The following is a 25073-nucleotide window of genomic DNA, read 5'->3' on the forward strand; positions in this document are numbered from 1 at the left end:
GGAGGGTATTTAAGTTGCCCATTATTCACTTCCATAAAGCAGTGTGCTCAACACACAAGCCTGATAGACCTTCATTTTGATATTAGTCAGTAGCATCACCTTTTAAATGCATTATTATTTACTGATGTTATGGGTTGCTTTCTTTTGCCAAAGGCGACTCAAAGTCATTTAACAACAACAAACAAACAAACCACCCTGAAATACACAAAACCCGCACATACCTATATTTTAAAAAAATACGGGGGGGGGGCAATTTAATTTTTAAGAGGGGCCATTTGGAAGCTTGTTTAGACCAAGTTAATGGCCTTTTAGGCTTCCTCTACGTGAATAGTTCACTTTTTGAATAATAATAATTAATTGTCACGGGGTGGGGAGGCATCAGGATTTTAGAGATGCTTAGGTGGGGCATGGCCAAAAAAAGGTTGGGAACAACTGCTCTAAACTAAAAATAAAGTCCAGAACGCTGCGACTTTTCCTCGTTGGGGAGTCCCTCCCTCCCATCCCCGCTGGATCATCTCGGGGGTCCTTTTTTCCCTAAACCTTTCCCCAGCCCTACAATATCTTTTCCGAGGCGAGGCGACCAGAACCCTACGCGCAGCTTCTCAGGTCCTCTGAACTGGCCGTTTCCCTTCCAGTTCCTTCCCTCCCGATTGCTGGCATGGAGAGAGACTCTCCTCCTCCCAGGACTTAAGACGCGCTTCTTTCTGTCCCTCCCGCTCCTTCCTTCTCCGGCGTTGCGGCCCGCCTTCCCCCCGGCTCCGGAGCTGCAGGGGGCGCCGTCCTCCGCCAGCCCCTCCGCGGAAGGCGGCGTCGCTGCGGCGGAGAGGCGGCTGGGAGGCCAGAGGGCAGCGGGGCGGGCCCTGCTTCGCTGCTTCCCAGGCGTCGGCGCTGCCCGGCCGCGGCCGGCCGAGGGGTGCGGCGATGGGGATGTGCTTGCCCTGCATGGGGGGAGCCGCCGACGACGTGGTGGAGACGCCCGACCCGGTAAGCGCGGGGGGTCCGTCTCCCTCCCCCTCCGAGCCCCCTTTCGCCATTAAGGGCCACCCCAGATGCAGATCCACCCCAAACACAGAGAAGTCTCGCCATTCAGTAGTAGCGAAACATTCCCCCCCTCCTTTTTTAGGGGGGGGGGGCGAAGCGCCTTCCTTCCACCTGCGCGTCGCTTCTTTTAGTGATCGCCTTTCCCCTCCCTTCCCGGGTTGGATAAAGCGCAAAGCGTGGCCGGCAGATCTCTTCCAACTCCTGGGGGCGCAAGCTTTAAGACCTACTTGGAAGGAAGCCCAGCCGAGAGGAGCCTTAGAAGTTAGCCAGGAGACACACCCTTAAGGACTAGCAGCTTGGAAGAAAATCCTATCGCGCTCAAAAGGGGCAATAGTGTCTTCTTACGTGCTTTTGCCTTCACGCGTTGGTAGAGTTGAAATAATCGTGCGCTCAAAAGGGTCACCAGGTTGCAGGCGCCGCCAATGATCCCAGGTACATGACCAGAGGAATAGCGGCCAGTGAGTTTGGTGGTGGTGTTTTTTAAGCCTCAAAAGGAGAACAGAACTCTGGAGTCTACAAGCCCTGCTGGAAAAAGAGCACCTACTTTGCTGTTAGTGAGAATAAGAGAGAGAGAGAGAGAGAGATTACGCGTTCTGTTGAATGCATAGTTCAAGGATATTTGAAATATTTATCAGTGTACAAAGTGCAGTTGTCTAATTGCTCTGTAAATGCTTCTGCTGGTATGAGAACCCTGGGGGATAATCCTAATAGCTAACCCAAGACGGTGTAGTTGCTTAGAAGCAAACCCCACCATCTCCAGAGGGGCTTACTCCTATGTAAGCATACGTAGGATTGCAACTTCATTGTTTACTTATTTTCGCAGAAAAAATAAATAGAATTTTTTTATTTAAAAAGCCCCAGACAAGACATTTTTTATAACAACGCACCTTATTTAATAGCACACAAGCTACAGGTAAACTTGATAGTTTGTAGAACAGTAAAATCCAAAAAGTGTTCTGAAATCCATATTTATCACTGGCAACTTGATTTCCTGGGATTGCATCTAAACCAATTGCCTTCTTGATATTACAGCAATATCAGTATCTTCCCTCCATGGTATCAAATTGAGGTTTTAATCCTACTTTTACATGATGTGCAATAATACATTTGTTTATTTCAGACATTTCTGTTCCACTCTAGATTTAAAATAACAATGATGATCTGAATTGAAACATCAAATAAGCACTACAAAATACCAAAATAAAACATTACAGGTGAATATCATACATAAAATACACATTTAAAGTAGTATAATTGACAGGTGAATAAAAAACCCTCCCCCTCAAAAAACCTATTTGGTTTATGTATTGGGCCAGGGAGGATTCTATGCACATTTAGCTGAGCATAGTTAGAAATCCTCCCATCAGACCTGCCTGCTGAATGTGGTTGGAGGCAGCTGGGATAGCTTGTTTGTTTGTTTTACAAGTGTATAAACTCCTTCACAGCCTGAAACAGTGTATGAGATTAAAAAAAGAGATAAAATACAGGCTCTGAAAATGCCAAAACCATTTCAACACCATGTACAATTAATAATCCATAAATGGCTGGGTCATACCTCGGGGAAAGCCTCGCTAAGTAAAAATGCATCCAGTAGCCACCTAAACATCAATATGCTTGATGCCTATCTAAATTTCAGCTAGTAATTGATTCCACAGGGCTGAATGTTCAGGGTCTGGTTTCTAGTAAAGTGGTACCTCAGGTTACAAACACCTCGGGTTACAAACACTTCGAGTTACAGACTCCGCTAACCCAGAAGTAGTACTTCAAGTTGGGAACTTTACCTCAGGATGAGAACAGAAATCGCGCGGTGGCAGTGGGAGGCCCCATTAGCTAAAGTGGCACCTCTGGTTAAGAATGGTTTCAGGTTAAGAACAGACCTCTGGAACGAATTAAGTTTGTAACCAGGGGTACCACTATATAAGCTAAGCACAACTCCAGGGCATTTAGTATTCTCAGCAGTGCCTCGTATGAGGAGCACAGTTACTAGGCAGTGGTAGTGAGTGGTCCCTTGGATAACTTCTTGGTCCCAAGTGGCTGAGGGATTTAAATGTTAAAAGCAAAACCTTGAATGGTGCCCAGTAGCATAGAGGCAGCCAGTGCAGTTCTTTCAGCAGAGGCGTGTACACGATGTCGACGTGATACCCTAATCAGCAACTTAAGTGCTACGTTCTGCCCGTTTAAGGCCAAGGGAAATGGCCACGTGGAGCCTGGTCCACCACGTTCAGTATTTGTGATATGCTATGTGGTTGACTGGGGGGGGTATCAAATGTACTCCCCCTCCCAATGTTTTCCCAGGAATCCTGACCACGGTCTTGAGCAGTGGGAGTTGAATTGCTAGAAAGGGTTCAATTTTTATAATTTCTGAAGTGGCAGCTATTGTAAAGTAGTGCTTAGGGTGTGACGAGGCTCGAGGAAACCTTTGTTCAAATCCCCTGTCAGCCGCAAAGTTTCCTGGGTGAGCTTGAGCCAGTCTCTTGTCTCAAGGTCACCCTTTTAGTGCAGCTGTGAGGATGTAATGCAGGGTGTGGGGAGAGCCTTGAAAACACACTTGAGCTACCTCACTGAAAAAGGGGGGTTGAAATGTATAGCACCTGGAAGGCCAAAAGCTCCCTTCCCTGTGTTGAAATATTTCTCGTACTCACACACATGTTGTGTCTCCAAAATAATGTGCTGTCTCCCGGCATTGGTTTACTTCGATTTCCCCTTCTCCTACCCTCAGGTCCTTCATGTTCCATCTTTTCCTTTGCTGCTGGACCGGACTGCTCACTTGGTCACTCACTCACTGTTGTTGGTCTGGAGCACAAACATCCACACCCTCTCCTCCTCATACCCTCTTCCACTGCTGAACTGGATTGGCAGGCACTCTCTTACCCAAACAAGTGTGCATGTAAATGGGCTAGGAGCAAAGGAACCCGGTGTACACTGAATCTGACCGTTGGTCCATCTAGCCCAGTACTGTCAACTTTGACTGGCACAGCTCTCCAGGGTTTTAGGCAGGAGACTTCCCCAGCTCAACATGGAGATAAAGATTTCAGGGATTTGACCCGGGATCTTCTGCATACCATGCAGGTGCTTTGCCCCTGAGCTTCAGGAAATGAACACCACCTCACTGTTTGTCTTCTTCTTTCTTCCCACCACTTCATAGTCAAATTGAAAGGCTTACCGTATATGCAGTCGCAGGCAGAACTGGCAACTTTGGCTCGAGTTCCCAACAACTGGGAATAATTTACCGCGTTGCAAAGACTGATGGGAAGTCCAATTTCCTCCTCAGTAAAGTTGGTGTGAAATAACTTCTTAAACTGTTCTTTTTTTATATCCTTTTTGCAGGAGCTGAAAAGAAGACAACTTGCAGAAGCTGCAGAAAAAAGGCAGATGGAGGTAACCTGGTATTTTCCACAGAGATTGACTCAGATACTTCCTTATTGAGTGAATGTGAACAATAGATAAATGGCTGTTTTCTGGAAATTGCATCAGAGCCATTCCTGAGCTGTATTGGAGTATAGGCTTTACAACTAATATTTTTGGAATTAATATTCAGTAATAGTTTCTAGGTATCATATGCATAGTAAAAGGCTTTGGGGAGGACACCAGTATGTGCTTCTAGATATTCGGCTATCATAAATAACTCTAGTCTCCCAAACTTTTTGGGCAGCAACAGGATTGCTTTTCTGAAGAATTTCAAGAGGAGATGGTTGGGCATAGCAAGGCACAGGCCTTCATCTTCCTTGCCTATTTTTTTCCTTTCTGGGGAAGGATGCCTTTGGACCCATGAAGAGCTCAGAGGATTCTGAGTCAAGGAATGTCCAGGGATGCTATGTGGCCCATGGACGCCATGCTGGGTACCCCAGTTGTCTACATGGACAACTGTGTTTCCATGCCCTCTGGCACTCGTCATAGTCTTCCGTGCGCCAGAAGCAGTTTAGTCATGCTGGCCACATGACCTGAAAAGCTGTCTGTGGACAAACTTCAGCTCCCTCGGCCTGAAGCGAGATGAGTGCCACACCCTATAGTCACCTTTCACTGGGCTTAACCATCCGGGGTCCTTTAACTTACATGAATTTAATATCCACTGAATTTGAGATTTATGTAAAAGAGCAGCCTTGTGCATACCTGTAATTCATTTAGGAAAGAAAAAGCAGAATGGAAGAGGTATTTGATGTGATTGTTGTATTGATTTTTATATATTAAAAAAACCCCTAGATTGTCATGTGATTCTTGTGTCCCATTGTTCCTTTCTAAAGTCTGCTTCTCGGGGTATAAAGAATCCATCTTCTGTGGAGGAAAGGAAAAGGAAACAGGAGGAAATGGAAAAACGCCTTGAATCAGGCCCTGGACCAGGCGGCGGCGGTCTGAGAGTAATTATGCATAAGATTAAACGCTGTAATTTCTTCTTCCCCACCCCACTTTTTAAAGTAATTATTGAGAGTGAGTCAAGTGATTGCCTTCTTTTTGCAGACAACTGTGTCTTGTAAAGTGCTTTGTTGCTGTTGAGGCATTTGGCACAGGGAATCCAGATCCCTTTGACGGTTTGCTTCATGCATAGCTATTTCATTGAACTAAAAACTATCAGAATAGGAGTGCGATGGAGTCTTATGACATTTAAAAGCGAAAAGGTTAAATAATTTTAAAAATATTTTAAATTTAAAGACTTTATAAACCATCCACTCTTTGATAAAGTCGTGAGGTGTACAAAGAAAGTTAAAAATGTACATCTGTAAAACCATCAGGGATAATATTCAGCAGCGCTACAAAACTGGTTGAATTGTAAGTTTCTTAAGCAGGCACCAGAAAGAACAAATTGTTGTCACCATGTTCATTTCCAGGGGGGAGTGTATTCCAGAATCTGGGTGCCACCACACTTAAAGCTCTGCGGCAGGTATTATGTATATGAAAATCCAAGGTGTGTGGCAGCCACAAGTGGCCTCACTTGATGACCTAGGGGTTTGAGTGGAATGCTGTGGAACAAAATTGTATTTCCTAGGAGTATACACAAACATTTGTTGTGCATTCCTGATGGTCCAAAATTATTGCTGGAGGTGTACAATAAAAACCAAATACGAAAGAAATAATCAACGCATAAGCTAAATGTGGCCTCTCATGTGCAGATGAACTGGATTCACAAAATGTAGGCCTATTCCTATGTATAATAAAACCCTTGATCTTGATAAAGACCCTTGATAAAGCAAGGCTGAATTTATATCCCCTCTTTACCTTCTTATGTGTGTGTTTTTTTCTTCATCCTAGTGGCAAGTTGGATAACTCCAAGGGCAGCTTTTGGAGGGAAGAAGACATCCTACTGCCAAGACCTTGCCAGTTCTTGCGACTGAATGGCACTTGTTCGGTGTCTGGTTTTTGCCATTGTTTGCCTCTGAAGATGCAGCAGGACTTTGCCACCATAGCAGGGCAGGGGAAAGATGTGCACTAAGGATATTGTCAAGTGAAAGCTTCACAATGCACAGCAGAGGTGGCCAAAATCAACAGTCCCCTACTAGTTCCGTTGCCATGTTCTAGAGTTTTGCATGTCTTAACATATTTGAGGGGCCTGAAGAGACACGTATGTAATAAATGAAATTTTCCTGCCTTGATTCTTACGGAAATCCATTCTGCTTTTTACAGTGTGCCCAGATACTTAACTCTGTCCTTTTCTCCCCTTGTGTCACACTTGTAAGATTTAAGTCACAGTCCTTAAATCTTAACGTGAGAGTGAGTATTTTGAGGATAGAAGCTTTGGTGCCTTTTAAGGGTGAACTCATATATTTAAGAGAAATGTCACCATGAGGTAAGAAATTGTGTCTTATTCTTAAAAATGCTAACTCTGGGAGGGCAGTGGACAATATTTATGGGATTTATTTTGCTATCTCTCATATTTCCTTCTACAGCACTGAGAGTATGTGATTGTGAATCACTTAAAATACAATTAAACCAAAAAAGTTTTGCCTGCCTGCAGTTGTCCCTAAGTTGGTATTGAATGATGCCTGCCATGTCGGCTGGGTAGACAGTACAATGCCTTGACATGTTCTGCTTTTTGGCTATTTCTTTATTTTTAAATTAGTATTCTGAAACAAATATAGGGAATATTCATGCAATCTCTTTGAAGAAAACTAAGGAATTAAATCAGCTTATGGGGGAGATGGTTTCGCCTTTACTTTTTGTGCTTAAAATTAAGTTGGTGGTTTCTTGCATGCTCCCAAAGCATATTTGGCTTTTTAAAAAAATCTCTCAGTAAAAAAATGTACAAAACAAAATCTAAACTATATGCAACCCTTGTGTGTGTGTGCGTAAATAAAGTGCCCAAATGAACTTCCTCTAACTTAAACGGGTTATTTAACTTTTCCCATCCCACAGCATTGTTATAGGTAGTGCTGATTTTCAAAGAGCAGACGGATCACTACAATAAAATACCCCATTAAAATGGAATGGAATTAAGTTGGAAGGAATGTGCAGTTTTAAAACCTCTCAACATTCTGCTGAGTTAAGCTTCTACTAAAGAAAATATGTTTCTTGTTTTCTAGCCCACAGTAATACAATGTCTGCAGCCTTTCCCCTAAAGGTCAAACTCTGTCTTGAATTTCATAAGCTATGCTGTATTTATAACTAAAACTGTCCAAGTGCTTTAACAAGTTAACTGAGAATGGGATGTTTTCCCTTTCTTTGGCACAACAGGTTTGGGTTGGGAGTGATGCATTTGGCCCAGTTTTGAGAGAAAAATTGTGGGTTACGGCAGTTTCCCTTTCACTCATTCGCTTTACAAGGTGTATCATGTAGTATCTGCCAGGAGAGAGTCCAGCATCTGTCTTCATATTTGTTCACGTAATGTGATTGTTTTAATAAATATAATGCAGAAAGCCTGGCCACGTTGTAAAATACCGATACCTCAAACATAATTATGGTCATTTGTGTTGCACTCATACTGTACTTACTGCTTTTTCCTGCTGTAATACCAATGGAATAACACTTATGACATCTAGATTTCCAGTAATGCAGAGCATCCTTTAAGAGGATGATGCTAAGAAAAGTTATTATTAAAGTGCCAATTTGGGAATTAAGTTGCCTGTGCTTCTTTTATTACTTCTCTTGAGCTCCTAAAAAGGGGGTCCGTGTTGGACTGAGAGCTTTCCGTTGTCAGCACTTTCTACATTAATTGGTGTGAAACCACTGTGTTCTTTCAGTGCATAGGTGTGTGAGGTCTCAGCCCCTTACTGGCTGAACTTTATATAGTTCTCTGGCTATTATAGTTGCCATACTTCAAAGGTCTGTGTACTTTTGAATTTCAGAGCTTTGAATAATGTGGATTTTGTGTTTGAGGAAAGGAGTGTGTTATTTTATGTGACAAGTGATGGTGTCATAGAAAGGTACTGGAATTTTATTTGTGTTACGAGTTGTGCTGTTTGCTTATATTTGCCAGAAATACTACAGAAGGATTTAATACAGAATTATCTTTAAAACACCTTTTCAGGAGCCAAGTGTCTTTAATTTCACTAAGAGCAAGACTGTGAATTATAGCTTTATATCCTGTTACATATTTATTCTGATCACTCTCCTCTCCAGGTTGTTGGAGGATGGATGGCGGCTAACAGATTGAGGTTGAATCCTGACAAGACAGAAGTACTGTTTTGGGGGGACAGGGAGCTGGTGGGTGTGGGGGATTCCCTGGTCCTGAATGGGGTAACTGTGCCCCTGAAGGACCAGGTGCACAGCCTGGGAGTCATTTTGGACTCACAGCTGTCCATGGAGGCACAGGTTAACTCTGTGTCCAGGGCAGCTGTCTACCAGCTCCACCTGGTACGCAGGCTAAGACCCTACCTGCCCGCGGACTGTCTCGCCAGAGTGGTGCATGCTCTAGTTATCTCCCGCTTGGACTACTGCAACGCGCTGTACGTGGGGCTACCTTTGAAGGTGACCCGGAAACTGCAATTAATCCAGAATACGGCAGCTAGACTGGTGACTGGGAGTGGCCGCCGGGACCACATAACACCGGTTCTGAGAGATCTGCATTGGCTCCCAGTACGTTTCCGAGCACAATTCAAAGTGTTGGTGCTGACCTTTAAAGCCCTAAACGGCCTCGGTCCTGTATACCTGAAGGAGCGTCTCCACCCCCATCGTTCAGCCCGGACACTGAGATCCAGCGCCGAGGGCCTTCTGGCAGTTCCCTCATTGCGAGAAGTGAGGCTACAGGGAACCAGACAGAGGGCCTTCTCGGTAGTGGCGCCCGCCCTGTGGAACGCCCTCCCATCAGATGTCAAAGAGATAAACAACTACCTGACATTCAGAAGACATCTTAAGGCAGCCCTGTTCAGGGAAGTTTTTAATATGTAACGCTGTACTGTTTTTAACACTTGATTGGGAGCTGCCCAGATTGGCTGGGGAAACTCAGCCAGATGGGTGGGGTATAAATAATAAATTATTATTATTATTATTATTATTATTATTATTATTATTATTATTATATCCAAAGGTGACTTGAGACTTCTTAGGAATAGATACAATCCTGCTTACCGCATTTGCTATTGCAGAGGCAAAGTGTCTGCCTCTTCTTGTTTGTGTGCAACCCAACAAGCTGATTGAGGGGTCTCACACACCCAAAAACAGGTTATTAGTACTTTGAGAGCAGATAGCCTCTATCCAGAAGCTTTTTGCAGGTGAGGATCTTGTTCCCACTGTCCTGAAAACTTGAGTGCGTAGTAGAAAGAAAGCAGTGCACAAGCTGTAGACAAACCATGTCCTTTCCATATTTTTTGGAATGAGCAAGTTCCACCAAAATCGAAGGGATTTTGAAGTAATGTATAAAAAGATCTTAGGTTCTTGTCAAATATGTAATTTGATATCAAAAGGATATTGGTTGCAGGTAGAGTCCTTGACGCAATGCCCCTGGAGCGTTACCAGGTATCTGATGACACTACATAGGAGCAGAGGTTACACACATGCTTGTCTTCTGAGGTCTGATGCCTTCAACTGGGATTTTCCACTTTGTGTGCACAAAGCATTGAAAAGATCAAGGCAATGCCAGCCTACATGGAGCACCCAAGTTGTGTAGGCTTCTTATTTGGATTGAGACAATGATGGTCAAAAGATCCATTCCGTCAGCAGTTCACGGAAAGTGACTATTCTTATAGCTGCAGATTAGGATTACTTATAGGTAAACCTATACTGTAAACTGCCTCGTGAGCCCTGGTATATAAAATAAATAGGTAATGCTCATGGAAAGTGTTTAGCCCCCCAAACACTGCAAAATCTGAGTAGGTTTAGGTTAGTCTCTACTTGTTTGTGAGAGCAATACGTTGCAATGAGCCACTGAGAGTTTGTTTTTTTAAAAGTATCTGTTTATTTCTAATGCACCATGTGATTTCAGCTCAAATTTATACAGTCATCATTCAAATAATCCTCGAACAATGATTTTTCTAGGAAAGGCACAAAAGTTGTCAAGTATAGACAAAAGAAAATTAGCAAAACCAATAAACCAAAACCTTAGCATTCCTATATATCACGGAGATGTGTAACATAACCACTCCCCAACATTTATCTACAGAGAATGCATGTAGTATTTTCATATTTTATTCAATATGCTCAAAAACATAACTAAATCCAGCGGCAGAGAATATCCCACCATCACACAGTGGGACAATGGTCTATAACTGCCTATACATTTATATGACCACCTAAAGCTATACTGTTACCCTTCAAGCACAACAGCCAGGAAGAGCTAATCTAAAGGCAAATACCAAGCACCCAAACAGCAGATACATGGGAGTACTACTGGTGATTGCATTCGCATGTCAAGTTTGGAAGTTTCAGAACAGAGAGGGAGAAGCTGTGCACCTTCATATGTTGGGTTCTTGATTCCCACTAGGCCTAGCTAGTGGTCGAGGATGATGGGAGTTGTAGTCCAATGACACCAGGGGGGCTACAGGCTTCCTGTAGAAGAATGACTGTCAGGAATCATTCCTATGTCAAAAAGATATACAGATGTTCTTTAGCACTTACTGTGAAAAACAAATCTGAATGGACTTACACTTTTAGCTGTAACTTAAAGCTATGAAACAAGCTCGTGAGTCTTACCATTCCAAAATGTTGGCCAATCTGAAGCTCTTTAGCTCTTTATACTAAAGGCATGTAGTCCTCCAAATATTGTTGGACTCCAACTTTCATCGGTCCCGGCCAGCATGGCCAAGGGTCAAGGATGATGGGAGTTTTAGTCCCAATAACATTTGGAGGATACAGGTTCCCCATCCCTGTTATAATTCCAAGGCACTCTTCCCTATCTTTGTCAAGGCCAGCATTATCCTTTCTGTTAATGTAAATATGGTTACTGTCTTTCGATCCACCTAATGCATACCTCTGATGCAGTCACTTGAGATAGCTTGCTTAGCAACAGCATCACTGGTTTGGAGAGTACAGGGTGAGGGGAATGGGGGATCCCAGGTGGCATTTGACTTGTAGTCCAACAGCGCATTGCCGTCTCGTCAATACCTGGTTGTATATGCAGCTTAGGAACCAAAAGCATACATGAACCATATTGAAACATCTTAAAACAGATTATAGCAGGGGAGGAGAAAATTTTAACGTAGCTTTTAATAGCACACATGCATGCATTCTATGGAGGATGCTCTTTTGTTTTCAAACCTATACATGCTTGCTGCTTGTTTCTTTCTTCAGTTGGGAAAGGCCGTATATTAAGACAATATACAGACATTTCCCACCAGTTATCTACCTTCTTATTCAGTAAACATACTGGCACAGCAGCTGCTGATAAGCCTAGAGCTATGTGATGCAAGTATGGCATTCTCTTGCCTGTGAGAGTATCCCATTCATTGCAGGGGGGTGGGGGTTGATGAAGTGCACAGAAGAATGCATTAAAAAAAAAAATCAGGTCTCATCTATGAATGAGGCAGCCTGTAAACAGAGGAGTTCACAGTGTGTGTCAGAACAGGGAAAGCTGCCTTATATCTATCTGGCCCAGCAGGGTCTACTCCGACTGGCAATATATCTCCAAGGTCTCAGACAGAGGTCTTTCTCATCTGCTACCCAGCTTTTTTTCAACTGGAGGTGAACCTGGAGCTTTTTGGATGCCAATAATGAGGTTAACCACAGAGCTCTGAATTAGGGCAAATGATTGAGAATCATAGATGTTTTCCATACAAATATATCACATTTTGTTACTTTAATGTGACTCATAAGTCATTCTAAGAATACATTCATAGAGTAATAATTTGGCTAAAAATATATGTCTGTTTTTTAAAAATCAGATTGTAGTAATTAACCTATCGAGGGTAACTTGCTATAAAAAGGAACAGCACTAGAAATAAATAGTTCTACAGTTCAACAACCCACAAAATGGGTTGCCATTTCCAGTCTGCATGTAATTTTCAGGAGTCCTTTTAAAGCACCAACTAATGTAACTACACTTGAGAAGATAGCATGGGCCTACATATACAGAGTCCCGAATGAACATTTCACTTAATCTCCTTTTTGGTTTTGTAATGGGCAGAAACAACCAAGTAGCTGTCTGGGTTCATATCCTTGATGGTCGGAGACTTGTTCTGGATCGGGGATGTTTTCCCATCCACTCGGGAAATCTGCAGCATTCGGCATGGGTCGTGTTTCAGCAAATATCCGGCAAACGTCTCCCAGCCGCCTCCTACGCGAACCATCACATGCTTGTTGTGCAGCATCTGAATTTGCAAAAGAAAAGAGGGAGGGGGGAAATAACTCCTGAAATTCATGTTTGCAAACGACAAGTTTTTTCCTGAAAACACTCAAAGCCCAGTTCACTGTAATCCTGTTGAAATCACTGGGAGTAACGGCTCAGTCCTAAACACTTTCAATGCTATTGCAGAAACTGCAGGGGAGGCAATCAAAGCTTTGCCACAGCATACATCTGCTCATGGGTGCAATGCAAGGTTGCATTTGGGCCCCGCTATTGTTTAATATCTCCCTAAATGATGTAGTTTAAAGCTTTCCTCTCCTCTTCCCTGCCTGCCAAAACTGGTAATGAACAAAAAATTATACTGCTGTTTTATTTAGGCAATATGGCTCTTATTTCATTATCCCAAGTAGGTACAAGATTACTTTCCAAATTCAGAGCATATTGCAAGCAGGATAGCTCGTATATTAATTACAGTAAGACCAAAGTGGTGCTGGTTGCCCAAAGGTATAAGTGCCATGAATAGGTCCTGGATAGTCGTTTCATTAAACATTGTCACTCATTCAACTACTCAGGGCATCGTGGTTTTTTTGTGAAAAATACTCCCTGGCCCACTCATTTTAAGGCAATTTAAATTTCATCTGCCTCTTTATTGAGAGCTAGAAAGGCATATTACTGTAGTAAGGGTCATTGTTTCTTAAAACATTTTTTTTAATAAAAAAGAAATTTGATGAAACCGTATCTTGCTTCTTACATGGTGCAGCTATTCACGTTACTTATAGTAGGGGTGAACTGGATATAATCCAAAATAAATATCCATGTGTGCTACTTAAAGAGTCGCACAGAGTACACATGATGCATTACTTGGAATTGACGTAGGTCTCCCTTCTCTAGAAGCATACATTCATAATTCTATACCAAAAAAACCCCTCTTGCTAATACCACACCAACATTTAGCAAAACTGTGTTTTTACACCTGCAAAGTAGGGGATTCTGGGCATCATGCTGTAACAGTATGATATAGCATTTCCCCATTTCCCCTATAATACCATCTCCAGGGGCGTAGCTAGCTGCTCCAGCACCTGGAGCAGCTCCAAACAGTGTTGACTGCTAAGGGCATTTTTTAATCCATTTTTTAAACCTTACCATTTTTAATTTTGATAATTTGTATTCTCAGCAACCCTTAACAAACTACAATGCCCAGAATTCTTTGAGTGAAAAAAAAATGTGCATTGGAGGAATAGTGCGTATGCAGCCTATGTTTTGGGTTGGGTATAATGACGGCATCTCAAAAAAGTGTGTCCTTTGCTACTGCAAACATACCAGGTTGAATGGAAGGTGAAAAGGAATCTTTCTGTCTCTCTCTCTGTCCCTCCTCTCTCCCTTTGCTTGCTTTCTTCACCACAATTGAATTCCCTTTATAACTACTATCAGAGAATGCTCCAGCACAGGTGGATGTGACAGAAGAGCTCACTATGGTCCCTTGACAGTGTTAGAACTGAACTCAAAGAGTGTTATCGTAACAAATAGGATATTTTAAAAATCCAGATTGGGAGTGAAGATAAATTACAAAGCTCTCCAGAATTCCCTATGGTGAACTGCAGGCACCTCATGTGACAGAACTGATACCTGGCTTTGCCCAGAGACCAAAGGAAAAAAGAATGAGCAAAACGTTGAGGTACATTAAGGGGCCCCAGGAGAGCAAAATCACGTTCATAAATAGTCCAGAATTGGCAGAGTATGTGAAGGATAACACGTATCAGGAGGGAGCAGATAGGAATTAGCTCCTTCCCTGGAAACTAGTTCATATAAGCTTTCCTAGGAAGGCTTGGGAAATCATTGTCAACATAAGAAAAGTTTTCAGTTATAATTATTCCACCATCTTCTCTTGACAGACAACTCTCAACAATAGAATGGGCATCTCCTCTGGCTGTCGGTCAAATTCTCATACCATACATTTTAGTCCCACTTTCAGGAAAGAAGTTATGAGGTGTTTCGGCTGGGCAATGAAAACTAAATATCATGTTGGTAATATTACTCTTTTGTAAACCTATTTGCAACAGTGGAGTAATTGCTAGTTCTGTCACTCTGCTAGATTTATGTCTAAAATAGGTCCAGAACTAGGCAATTCGATGAAACAATAATAAAAGAAACTGTATGCTGTACAGTGGTAACTCGGGTTAAGTACTTAATTCGTTCCAGAGGTCCATTCTTAACCTGAAACTGTTCTTAACCTGAAGCACCACTTTAGCTAATGGGGCCTCCTGCTGCTGCCGCGCCACCGGAGCACGATTTCTGTTCTCATCCTGAAGCAAAGTTCTTAACCTGAAGTACTATTTCTGGGTTAGCGGAGTCTGTAACCTGAAGCGTATGTAACCTGAAGCGTATGTAACCCGAGGTACCACTGTACTTCTCTCATTTGAAAACAATCCGTCCACACTTTCCCCTGAAATATTTCCACAACAAGGCCGACTAATGTGCCTTTAGTAATACTATTGTTGATCGCTACACTGACTCTCCTAGAGGAGAAGTTAAAAAGTCAGAGGGGAGGGAAGAATCTAGCAAACTGACAGCGTTGCCATTGTGCTTCATTGTGGAATAAATTCCAGACATGCCCACGGCCAATGCTGCTACCATAAGTGCACTAAAACCAAAGCAGGAAAATGTTTAATCACAATGATTCCAGGAGACATTTATGAATCACATAAATCTTTACTATTGGGAGACTGCCACAAGAGGGCTCTTCTCTCACAAGACCTGCCATTGAATTTGTATAGAGAAACCAGGAGTGTTATTAAAATGGAGGTGGCAATGTGTGAGGAGGGGGATTAATAATGTGACACTGCTTTACGGTGCTTGCATCAGCTGAGGAGGCACTGTAACATCGCAGGGCTGTAGGAACTGCTGCGTGGCCCTCATAGCTTGGGAAGGCAAAGGGATACTGGGTAGCTTTGCACATGACACAAAAGCATGGAAAGGAAGAAAAGATTTTTAGATTATTTAGTCCAACCCACTGCTCACTGCAGGAAGCTTGCAGCTACAGCCTGAGTCATCTACCCTCCAGGTAAATACCTCCAGTGACAGAAAGTCTCCTACCCCGAGACTTTCTTTCCTCCCTTCAAATGGCAATAATGCAATAATGACATGAGCAATGTAAATCAGTGACAGCATTGATAGGAGGACAATTCATTGGGGAGCTCACTTTCAGCTGCTTTTACACAGATAATGGGAGCAACAGCACTTCTTAGAAATAAGTATCTCACTGCATCTAACCACAACAGAAGTACAGCCACTTTTTAAGTGGAAATCAGCCTAAGCCAGATATCAACACCCAAGAAAACTGGTGACCACCCGAAATGTTGGGATGCCCCACGTGACAATGAAACCAATGCCATGATATGGATTCTAACAAAAATCTACATCACAGAACATCATAACTATGACATACATCACAACACAAGGCAAAAGGTTGAACATACTATTACGGTGAAAGGTTGTTTGTGAGGGCTTAGTAGGAGATTCAGATCCGTATTCTGCATAAAACACATCAGTGGCACTCAGCCTGACATACCCTTTTGTTTTCCTTTTTATTTAAAATAAAATGCTTTAATGTTTAATGAAAGAAACAAAGTTTAGGAGAGGCAAACATGAAGTCACATTTATAAAACTACAACAGCTGCAACTGCAGCCAAAGGGATTTACGCAAGCTAAGCAGGTGGGGGATTGCAGCCAGAGGGTTTTGCAAAGCATTTTTAACACAAAGATGGATAGCATTTGTTTTGCTGGCTTCTTCTCTGCCTTTAATCTTCAGTCAGGAGAATAATAGATTAATAAAAACAGAATAATAAAATAAATTGGAATAATAAAAGCAATAATTAAGTATGGCTGCAAACACGAGATGCAGAAGATGCCTTGACTTCAAAGAAGCCTCATAGCCTGAAGGAAATGCCATTTCTCTCCTGCCAAGTTAGCACTGAATGAAAGATTCATAAGCTCTGGGGTAGATCAATCAATGCAAACCTTTAGAGGTCACCCTTCTACCCAGGGAACAAATGCTTGGACTTTTGAAATGTGATACAGCTATGCGTTGAAGGCATTCCCGCCCCCTGCTTGGCCCAGTCATGTCACAAATTTCAGCTACACAAGCAGATCTGAATGATTTTGAGATTCTGACACTTATTTGTCAAGTGTGTCAGCTTAAGTTTGGATATTCAGGAATTCTTGGCCTGCAGCAAGCTTTTACCATTTCAGACACAAAAGCTCCTTAGCAGATTTTCGGTTGTAGGGGAAATGGAAATATTTATGTTGTTCTTGAAAGCCCCTCCCCACCCTGCTATTCACACACTAGATTAGAAAGCTAACTTGAACAGTGCCAGTAGAAAACCCATTGCATGACCTCAGTTTTATTCTTTAGAAGCATTTGCACCAGGGTCACTAAAATGTGTCCTCCTCTCTTTCTTCCAGAGAGAAAGTCCTTTTGCTTTGCCAGGTGTGTCTTCTCCTCCCCCTGAGCACAGACCTGGGGGAACCACAGAGAGGACATGGGGAGAGAAGGAGAGCGAAGTCCCATTGCACTAGAAGGAGTTCTTGTGCAGGGCTTCCACTAGCAGAATGGGGTAGTTGAATTCAGTCCCATATGTCCAGATAGGCTTGCTGAAATAAATGTGCATTTAGCAGGCATCTAAAGCATCATCATTATTATAAAAATAATAATCCCATGGGTGGTAGTATGGATCCATCCCAATGCTAGAAAAAAAGAAGCCAAAGTATCCACATCACTTAATCAATACATTTATATGGCACCCCCACCAGCAGCAGCTGGAGAGGAACAGTAGCCAGAACAACTGCAAAGCAGGCAAAACGTTTGCTATCACCTGCCTGCTCTGCTTCGCTACTGCTCCCCTGTGAAGAGGGAGCAGAGATGTCAGTTCATCCCTGGGGGGCACAGGACCTACTCACAGCTGATTAGAAACAGCTGGTTAAAGAGGAAAAATAGTTGTTTATCTGCGAATTAGTGGGTGGGAGTATTATTTGTTTATTATTTGAGTCTACTTAATGTTGTTGTTATTTATATGGTGGGCCGCTTGGGTTGTTTTTGTTTATTTTATAAGTGTTATTTTAGACAATATATTAATATATTATATGATCCCCTTTATTTATGTCCTTCCTTTATAGTAGTGTGTGTGTGTGCACGCGTTCATGTTTACTGTAAGTCACTTGGACACCTTTGGGAGACAAGCAACTAATAAGTTAAATAAATAAGTAATATCAGTATTATGTTCATTCTAAGATGTACTGTCCACAAATATAAGATAGGCCACAAGAGTGAAATTACATTGCTAATTAATACTGTCATATTAATTTGCTTATTATTCCGCTCCAGGTCTAGTTTTTGGCCCATTTTTTTCAAATAGTAAATTACTGTTTTCAGTAATGGAATCTTCATTTATGAATGAGTCAGATTCCAACACCAGGAGCTTAAAAGAAATTGGATCTAGAATTTGGAACACCTTTGACTCCTGGGAATACTATAATGTGTGTTTTGAAACACCTACTTATATTTTCCATTTGCAAGTTACCATTGCAGGCTATTCATCCATTAAGTGAGACATTCTTCCCCTTCTCCCCACAGCTTTTAAATGGTTACACAGAGACTGTTTGCCTTCTTTATGGGTCAGTACACTTTCTTTCTGTGCTGTTTTATATGCAACAATATTCTAAGATGGCACTGTACCAACATAAGGCTGCTGACGACTAAGGAAATATGCTTTTTGCTGAATGCTGAAGAATATAACAGGTGTTCAACAGATTAGCTGGAAGGCAGAATACTAGAAACAGTAGACAAATGCAATATAACGACGGCAGAACATTTGAAAAAGAACTTACACATTTTATCCTTTCAATGTTAGCTGCATTTCACACAATGCCTCTGTATCCTTACCTGTTTCCACCTTGCGGAGAAAAGTCGGTGGTGTGCTTTTTAACAGTGGATGATCCATGGACATAGCCCACTAAATGCTGCTAAATGCTAACACTATGCTTCTCCATAAGGTACAATATCAGTTTTTATAACAAATAAATCATAGTGTAGCATACAGGCTGAGTTACACACAAAGCAGTTCCTGATTTAGATCACAAGCTCGCTTAGGCAGGTGTCAACCTCTCCACTGGCAGTATGATGGTGGTAGGACGTGGGTGGTGCTGTGGTCTAAACCACCGAGACTCTTAGGCTTGCTGATCAGAAGGTCAGCGGTTCGAATCTGTGCAATGGGATGAGCTCCCGTTGCTCTGCCCCAGCTCTTGCCAACCTAGCAGTTTGATAGCACACTAGTGCAAGTAGACAAATAAGCATCGCTGTGGTGGGAAGGTAAACAGTGTTTCTGGTTTCCGTCATGGTGTGCCGTTGCGCCAGAAGCGGTTTAGTCATGCTGGCCACATGACCTGGAAAGCTGTCTGTGGACAAACGCTGGCTCCCTCGACCTGAAAGCAAGATGAGCACCACAACCCCATAGTCACCTTTGACTGGACTTAACCATCATTTATCTTTTTTAATGATGGTGGCACTGATGTTGCTACTATTCCTCACCATCATCATCCTGATCTACCTTCCAGGGTTGCAGTAAGGCTTGGAAAAAGGACAGTATGGGAATAACCCTAAACATTCTGAGTTGCTGTATACAGAGATTCTCCGAGAGACCAATTTCTTAAGCATTCGTCCTGTTTTGCTTGCACAAAGCTTACACAGAGCTTTGTTTCTACCCAGTCTTTATTGGACACTTGTGCTTCTTTCTTTTTTTTGCGAGATGGTTATTATATGACAACCAGAATTCATCTTGATTTGCTTACGGGGTATTTTACATTAGTTGTTCATTCATCCCACACTTTTCAATGCATTTGCTCCTAACCACAAATAGTCCACTGTGGTTGTTGTTGTTTTTTTAAGTGGGTGTGCTGTGCTAGGGTGTCAGAGTACTTTCACCCATTTTATTTGTGCAAACCTGAAGTTCTAATATGTGTCAAATCCTGACAGTCTGGAGATGCCCTGTGTCATTTAGCTTTGAGGCTTTTCCAGAGCTTGAACAGACAAGCTCAGGGATTGTATGGCCCCATGTTCATTAGAGCTTCCCTGAGCTTCCCCGTTGTTAAATGGAGCCTTGTGATGAAGAATTATAGTAATGTAGTATTATAGAAAGCAGACATTTGCTTGCCAGATTTAAAGCTCTTACAGACTGTGGGTGTGGCATGCTGACAGGCAGTATTATAAAGCCATTCGACAATGGGACGATAAACTGTTCTGCTTTCTGTCAACACATTGCCAAAGATTAGATAAATGATGACAAGCTACAATGCAAACCCACTTCCTTTTTAAACAAAATTTGCAGAATGGAGCTTTGCCAAGTCATTCGATCTTTCATATTCCTGGAAAGCAAAGCATATATTTCTAGAACTATTGTGTGGAGACCATTTTTAACTTAACCTGGCGGACGAATAGCTTGCAAAGATGATGGCTACCACTGGATGGCAGACATGCTCTGCGCACAAAGTACAGAGGCTGGATGCAATCTGACAATTTCATACCAGCAGGTAAGGTGAGAGACAGTATGTTAATTTCAGCCCAGTTTTGCCTCCAAAGCATGTTCTTCCTGTACTGAATACTATAGGAAGACAGCATTCTGTGGAGCCGGGAAAACAACCAGAGGTTCTAGTTGCACAAGCTTCAAAACATGATATTCCTCATTGTACTCAAAGGAGAAACCATAATAGTGCCAAAGTGCCTTTTTATCTTCCTGTGGCACATCTTTCAACAGTGTCAGATAGGTGGAAATGTTGCAAAAGAACCCCTTGAGAATATCCTCCTCCAGACCCCCAGGATCAGCTGCCAAGGGTAGCCTGTCTACATACCTTTCTAAGATGTATGATTGGTGCTGGAGGATAAGGCATTGCTCATGTTTAATGATGTCTAAGGAAGTCCCGGGGCTTCGTTCTGGGTAAATGAATAAAGCATTGCAGCCTAAGAGATCTCATGGACTGTTATTTTATTCTGTAAATATAGACTGCAGTTTTAACCTTTTTAGTCACTTACAGTCCAATTCTATGCATGTTTACTCAGTTGAAACATTGATTTCAGTGGGGCCTACTCCACTGAATATTATAGAACTGCAGTATAGAGGGGTCAAAAAAATAAGGCAATGTGTATTAAGTAAACATACAATACAGACCAACCCTCATTATGCATACATCTCTAGAGAAAGTAGGGTGAGGAGAAGCTTTTGAGTCTATTGAATCCTCCCCACAAAATGACCCTCGGCTGGTTATGTCGTCTTCTGCCAGGTGTGCTATAACACACCTGACCGATGCGCCTGACCAATCTGACCATGTAGCCCTTCTGTACTTTACATATGTGTATTGAGATACCCATTCTCCTCCAGGATATGGAAAACCTGATTGCCATTTGTTCCAGTTCATTGGGAAACCATGGGGTTTCCTAGGGGAAAGTGGAGGTGTGGGTGAGCCCTTCCATCATGTGTGGCTCTGCACTTGTGGAAGTGGTTGGCTCATGTCTTAATTTTCATTTGTTTATGGGCACAAGCCAACCATCTCAACCACTCTGGCCTGAATAGTGCACAAGATCAGTTTGCTATGTGCCCACCTGGAATGACCAAATAGTGTTCTTTAACAACACACACACACACACACACACACACACACACACACCATTCCCAGTTTCTCATTCTCCATCCTGTCTACATACAGTTAATCAGGTCTTTTTTTCAGTTGGAACTCACCGGAACTGAGTCCCGGCACCTATCTGGTGTGTTTGGGCACATCTGTAGTGTTGTGGTCTCAACAACTTTGGTCGTTTGATGCTCCTCCTAAAAAAAGGTCCACAAGCTCTGGCACCTCTTTTTCCAGAAAAAAAGCCCTGCTGTATATACTCCATACATTTCAGAACCATTTTGTCTGGTACAGAAATTTAATAAATAACAACAGGTCCACACTGTCTTTTCGTCCTGAACCCTTTCTCCCTTCATTAATCTCCCCTTGCCTTGCCTTGCCTTTCCCTATCCCTTTCAGACTACAACCCTCAGGTTACAAACACCTCGGGTTACAAACACTTCAGGTTACAGACTCTGCTAACCCGGAAGTTGTACCTCGGGTTGAGAACTTTACCTCAGGATGAGAACAGAAATTGCACGCTGGCTGTGCGGTGGTAGCAGGAGGCCCCATTAGCTAAAGTGGTACCTCAGGTTAAGAATGGTTTCAGGTTAAGAACGGACCTCCAGAACGAATTAAGTTCATAACCCGAGGTACCACTGTATGGTCTTAAGCTTCCAATCGAGAAGCTAATCAGGATATAAGATAAGGGGTGGGGAGGGGAGGGAGAGAAGAGGAGAAACTCCCAAAATTCCACTTAATAGAATGCTCAGGTTCCTGCAGCATGCCTTCATAAAGAACACCTTCATTTTCATACCAGTCATACCATACATGGAAATCAAGATATCCTTGCAATATTGCCCTATTTCCCCCCTCTTTTAGAGATCTACATATAGGCAATGTACTCCTGGGTTCACAAATGCAAACACAATGTTTTATTATTATGATTATGAATGGCAGGGAAAAAAATACCAGAAAATGGTTTGGATCTTAAGCTGCTCTTCCATTCACACATGTGGATCATTTCCACCAATTCCTCTCTCCATTTGCACTGCGGAGGGAAGGGGAGGAGGGAAAGCTCCATTATGTCAGTGTGAACTCTGCAATTCTCACAGAAGGAAAGTTAGGATTCAAGCCAATACCAATGTTTTCAATGAAATTCTTTGGAAAGGCTAACACATTAAGGGTAACAGTCCAGAGAATGATGGTTTGGATTGATCCAGACCAAGTTGGTTGAACCTAGTGAGGTCACTGAAACCTGAAATCCTACTGATTTCAATAGGGACTAAGGGCAACTAACAGATCAAACTGTGCATAGCTAATTCCATGTACCTAAATGAGGTCTGACTTTTTTTTTTTGCAAAGCAAAGCATGCCACTCTTAAACATATGGAGTGGGAAGATGTCACAAATCGTTTGCATAGTGTTCATTTCCCAGCTGTTGCTTCAGTGATAACATAGCTCAGGCTTTTGTAGGAGCTGGAGGTTCAACTCCTTGCTAAGAGAGGTCATGATCCGAGCAGGTACTTCTGTGTGCTTCCCCTTTCTCCCAAGTAGTGCCATGAACAGCTAGATAGGAACTTTAGCAATGACTGTGAATTTCCTGCCTGACCATCTTCTCTTCTGTGGTCTTGGGGAAGAAGATTTTAAGGGTGTTGTGTGAGGCACAGCAGACCATGAACCCAAACAGCTCCTGTAGGGCTTTCTAGTCCTGAGGCAGGGTTGTCCAGATTCTATGGCTTCTCAGGGTCACTGGCAGTGTTGAAATCTGCTGGAGGGTCCTGCTCCCTTTGTTCCTCATCTGAGGAGACATCAGATGTGAGGTTTGGGCAGAGCTAAACTGTGACACATGGCAGCATTAGTCCCACTGCACCACTGTGGACATGCAACACACTGGGTATTCAAGTTAGAGTCTAGGGTGCTAGCTTGGAAAAGAGATTTTTATGATGAAGGCTTGCAAAACATTGATTTCCTATTTCATATAATAGCAGAAGGGACCTGATGCTTACAGACTTCTGTTTTGAAAAAGCTTTTAATAAACTTCCTTTCCAAATACTCCTGATTAAACTTAGGCATAGAGACAGGTACACCTATGGATCTTTAGTTGGTTAAAGGACAGGAGGCATAGGGTGATAATAAACAGAGATGCTACACAGGTAAGGAAGCATGGACCTTTTCAAGCATTGGGGTCCTCTAAGGATCTCTGTTGGGGCTGATGCTTATTCATAAATTATATTTTAAAAATCCATCAAGAAGCATTTGAAAATAAATGAACTGGACTTAGGGGTGAGCAGTAAGGTAGCTAGGTTCACAAACACCACCGAATGATTGGGGCAGTAAAAACCTAAGTAAATGGCGAAGGATTCCAAAAGAACCTCTCCAGACTGAGTAAATGGACAACAAATGCAAATGCAATCCAGTGCAAATGTGAAGTTAAGTACTTTTGGGCAAGCGATCCCAGATTTACATATGCTGTAATGCAATCTGAACTGACTGCAATTCCCCAAAGCAAGTACTACTGGAGTTGGGGTAGATAGCTCAAGCAAAATGTCAACTCAGTTTGCAGTGGCAGTTAAAAGGCAGATTCCAGGTTTAAAAGGTCATTAGGAAAGTGCTTGAAAATAAAATGGCCAGTGTTACAAAGCCATTATACAAAGCTATGGTATGCCCACATTTGAAACACTGAGCGTGGCTCCACTTCCCCAGTCTAATAAAGTATGTCTGCATATGAATCTGCTTTAGTGCAAGGAGTTAGCCTTCTGTTTAAGGAAAATGAATACCCTACAGATGTGTGTGTCAGCCCCATTCCCATTACAGAACTGGGATACTTTTCAAAGTAATTTCCTAAGCTACGCTAGTGAGAGGAACAAGCTTATGGAAAAACAACAATTCAGTTTCACCAAATACTTCCATTTCAAACTGGCCTGAACACAGTGCAGATGTGTTGTGTATTTCAATTATGTGTTGATTTTATAGTTGTACACCGCTTAGAAGCCATTTTTGGCACATAAGTGGCAAAGGAATAAATAAGTAATATTGTTGCTGTCACTCGGGGTTACACACATAGGAAGACAATGGAGAAGGAGATGTAATTCAACAATGCAGATGTACCCTGGAACTCCCTCTCTGAAGCAGCAGCTTCGAAAACAGGAATGACAGATTGAGCTGGCTAGAAATTTTAATTAAACCTGTAAGTGAGAAGTCTGAAGCTAGCTGAGCCTCAGCTGTGAGCCGGTAAAGAAGATGTGCCAGGGAACAGAAAGTCATAATATCCTTGAACTCATTCATTCTGGTCCCCAATAATGACACTGCTTTTAAAGTGGAGGGGGCAGCTTTAAAAATGACAGAATATGCCACATAGAATACAAAGCAATATGTCCTTGGTTGCTTAGCAATGTCAGGATAATGAAAAAAAAGAGAGCCTATCGGGCCTTTGTGCTGCACACTCTTGCCGAGGGTTATGTTGTACTTGTCTTTAGTGTTTTTGCTAAATCGCTAAAGCTCCCCACATAAAAAAAGTCCCTGAAAATGTAAAACGTTAATGAGAAAAACACAGCACCACTCTTTCCATTCTTCCAGGAAAAAGGTTTTTTTTGTTAGGATGCCTATAGCATTTTTAAAAGATTGGTTTGGGAAACTCTTCCAATTGCAAAAGAAAAGCATTAACCATACAGAGATCCATAGGCTACTTAGGCAAATCCCAATGGGGGGAAGGGATCCAGGTTACCAACTGCTAC

At 42.4% G+C, this 25073-nt stretch overlaps 2 protein-coding genes and 1 long non-coding RNA gene across 11 annotated transcripts in view; 2 read left to right on the forward strand and 1 right to left on the reverse strand.

The window, feature by feature from the left end:
• The window catches only part of LOC310756455, a 351789-nt gene that overhangs the window by 155665 nt on the left and 171051 nt on the right, over positions 1-25073 (forward strand). The window lies entirely within an intron of this gene.
• Positions 802-8087, forward strand: SVIP (small VCP interacting protein). Of its 3 annotated transcripts, none has more exons than XM_083600369.1 (4): positions 802-984; positions 4369-4419; positions 5283-5396; positions 6286-8087. In XM_083600369.1, exons 1-4 carry the CDS (start codon positions 922-924, stop codon positions 6298-6300), a joined length of 243 nt encoding a protein of 80 aa, XP_083456495.1. In that variant the 5' UTR covers positions 802-921; the 3' UTR covers positions 6301-8087. The 3 variants fall into 3 exon arrangements, with proteins under 3 accessions (XP_083456495.1, XP_083456494.1, XP_083456493.1); XM_083600368.1 differs by having other exon boundaries at positions 826-984; positions 5283-5453; XM_083600367.1 differs by having other exon boundaries at positions 826-984; positions 5283-5421.
• GAS2 (growth arrest specific 2) overlaps positions 10340-25073 on the reverse strand; it is a 126067-nt gene continuing 111333 nt past the window's right edge. For all 7 annotated transcript variants that reach the window (XM_083599957.1, XM_083599951.1, XM_083599955.1 and 4 more), the window contains one exon: positions 10340-12710. In XM_083599957.1, coding sequence (XP_083456083.1) covers positions 12492-12710 — 219 coding nt within the window. In that variant the 3' untranslated portion in view covers positions 10340-12491. The remainder of the gene's footprint in view (positions 12711-25073) is intronic.

The sequence above is a fragment of the Podarcis filfolensis genome, assembly GCF_964270895.1.
Source record: "Podarcis filfolensis genome assembly, chromosome: 1".
In the NCBI taxonomy this organism is placed as follows: domain Eukaryota; kingdom Metazoa; phylum Chordata; class Lepidosauria; order Squamata; family Lacertidae; genus Podarcis; species Podarcis filfolensis.

Coding starts and splice junctions, on each gene's coding strand:
- SVIP (XM_083600367.1), top strand. CDS start 922: ATGGGGATGTGCTTGCCCTGCATGGGGGGAGCCGCCGACGACGTGGTG. Junction 985..4,368: donor TGGTGGAGACGCCCGACCCG/GTAAGCGCGGGG, acceptor TCCTTTTTGCAG/GAGCTGAAAAGAAGACAACT. Junction 5,422..6,285: donor TATGCATAAGATTAAACGCT/GTAATTTCTTCT, acceptor TCTTCATCCTAG/TGGCAAGTTGGATAACTCCA.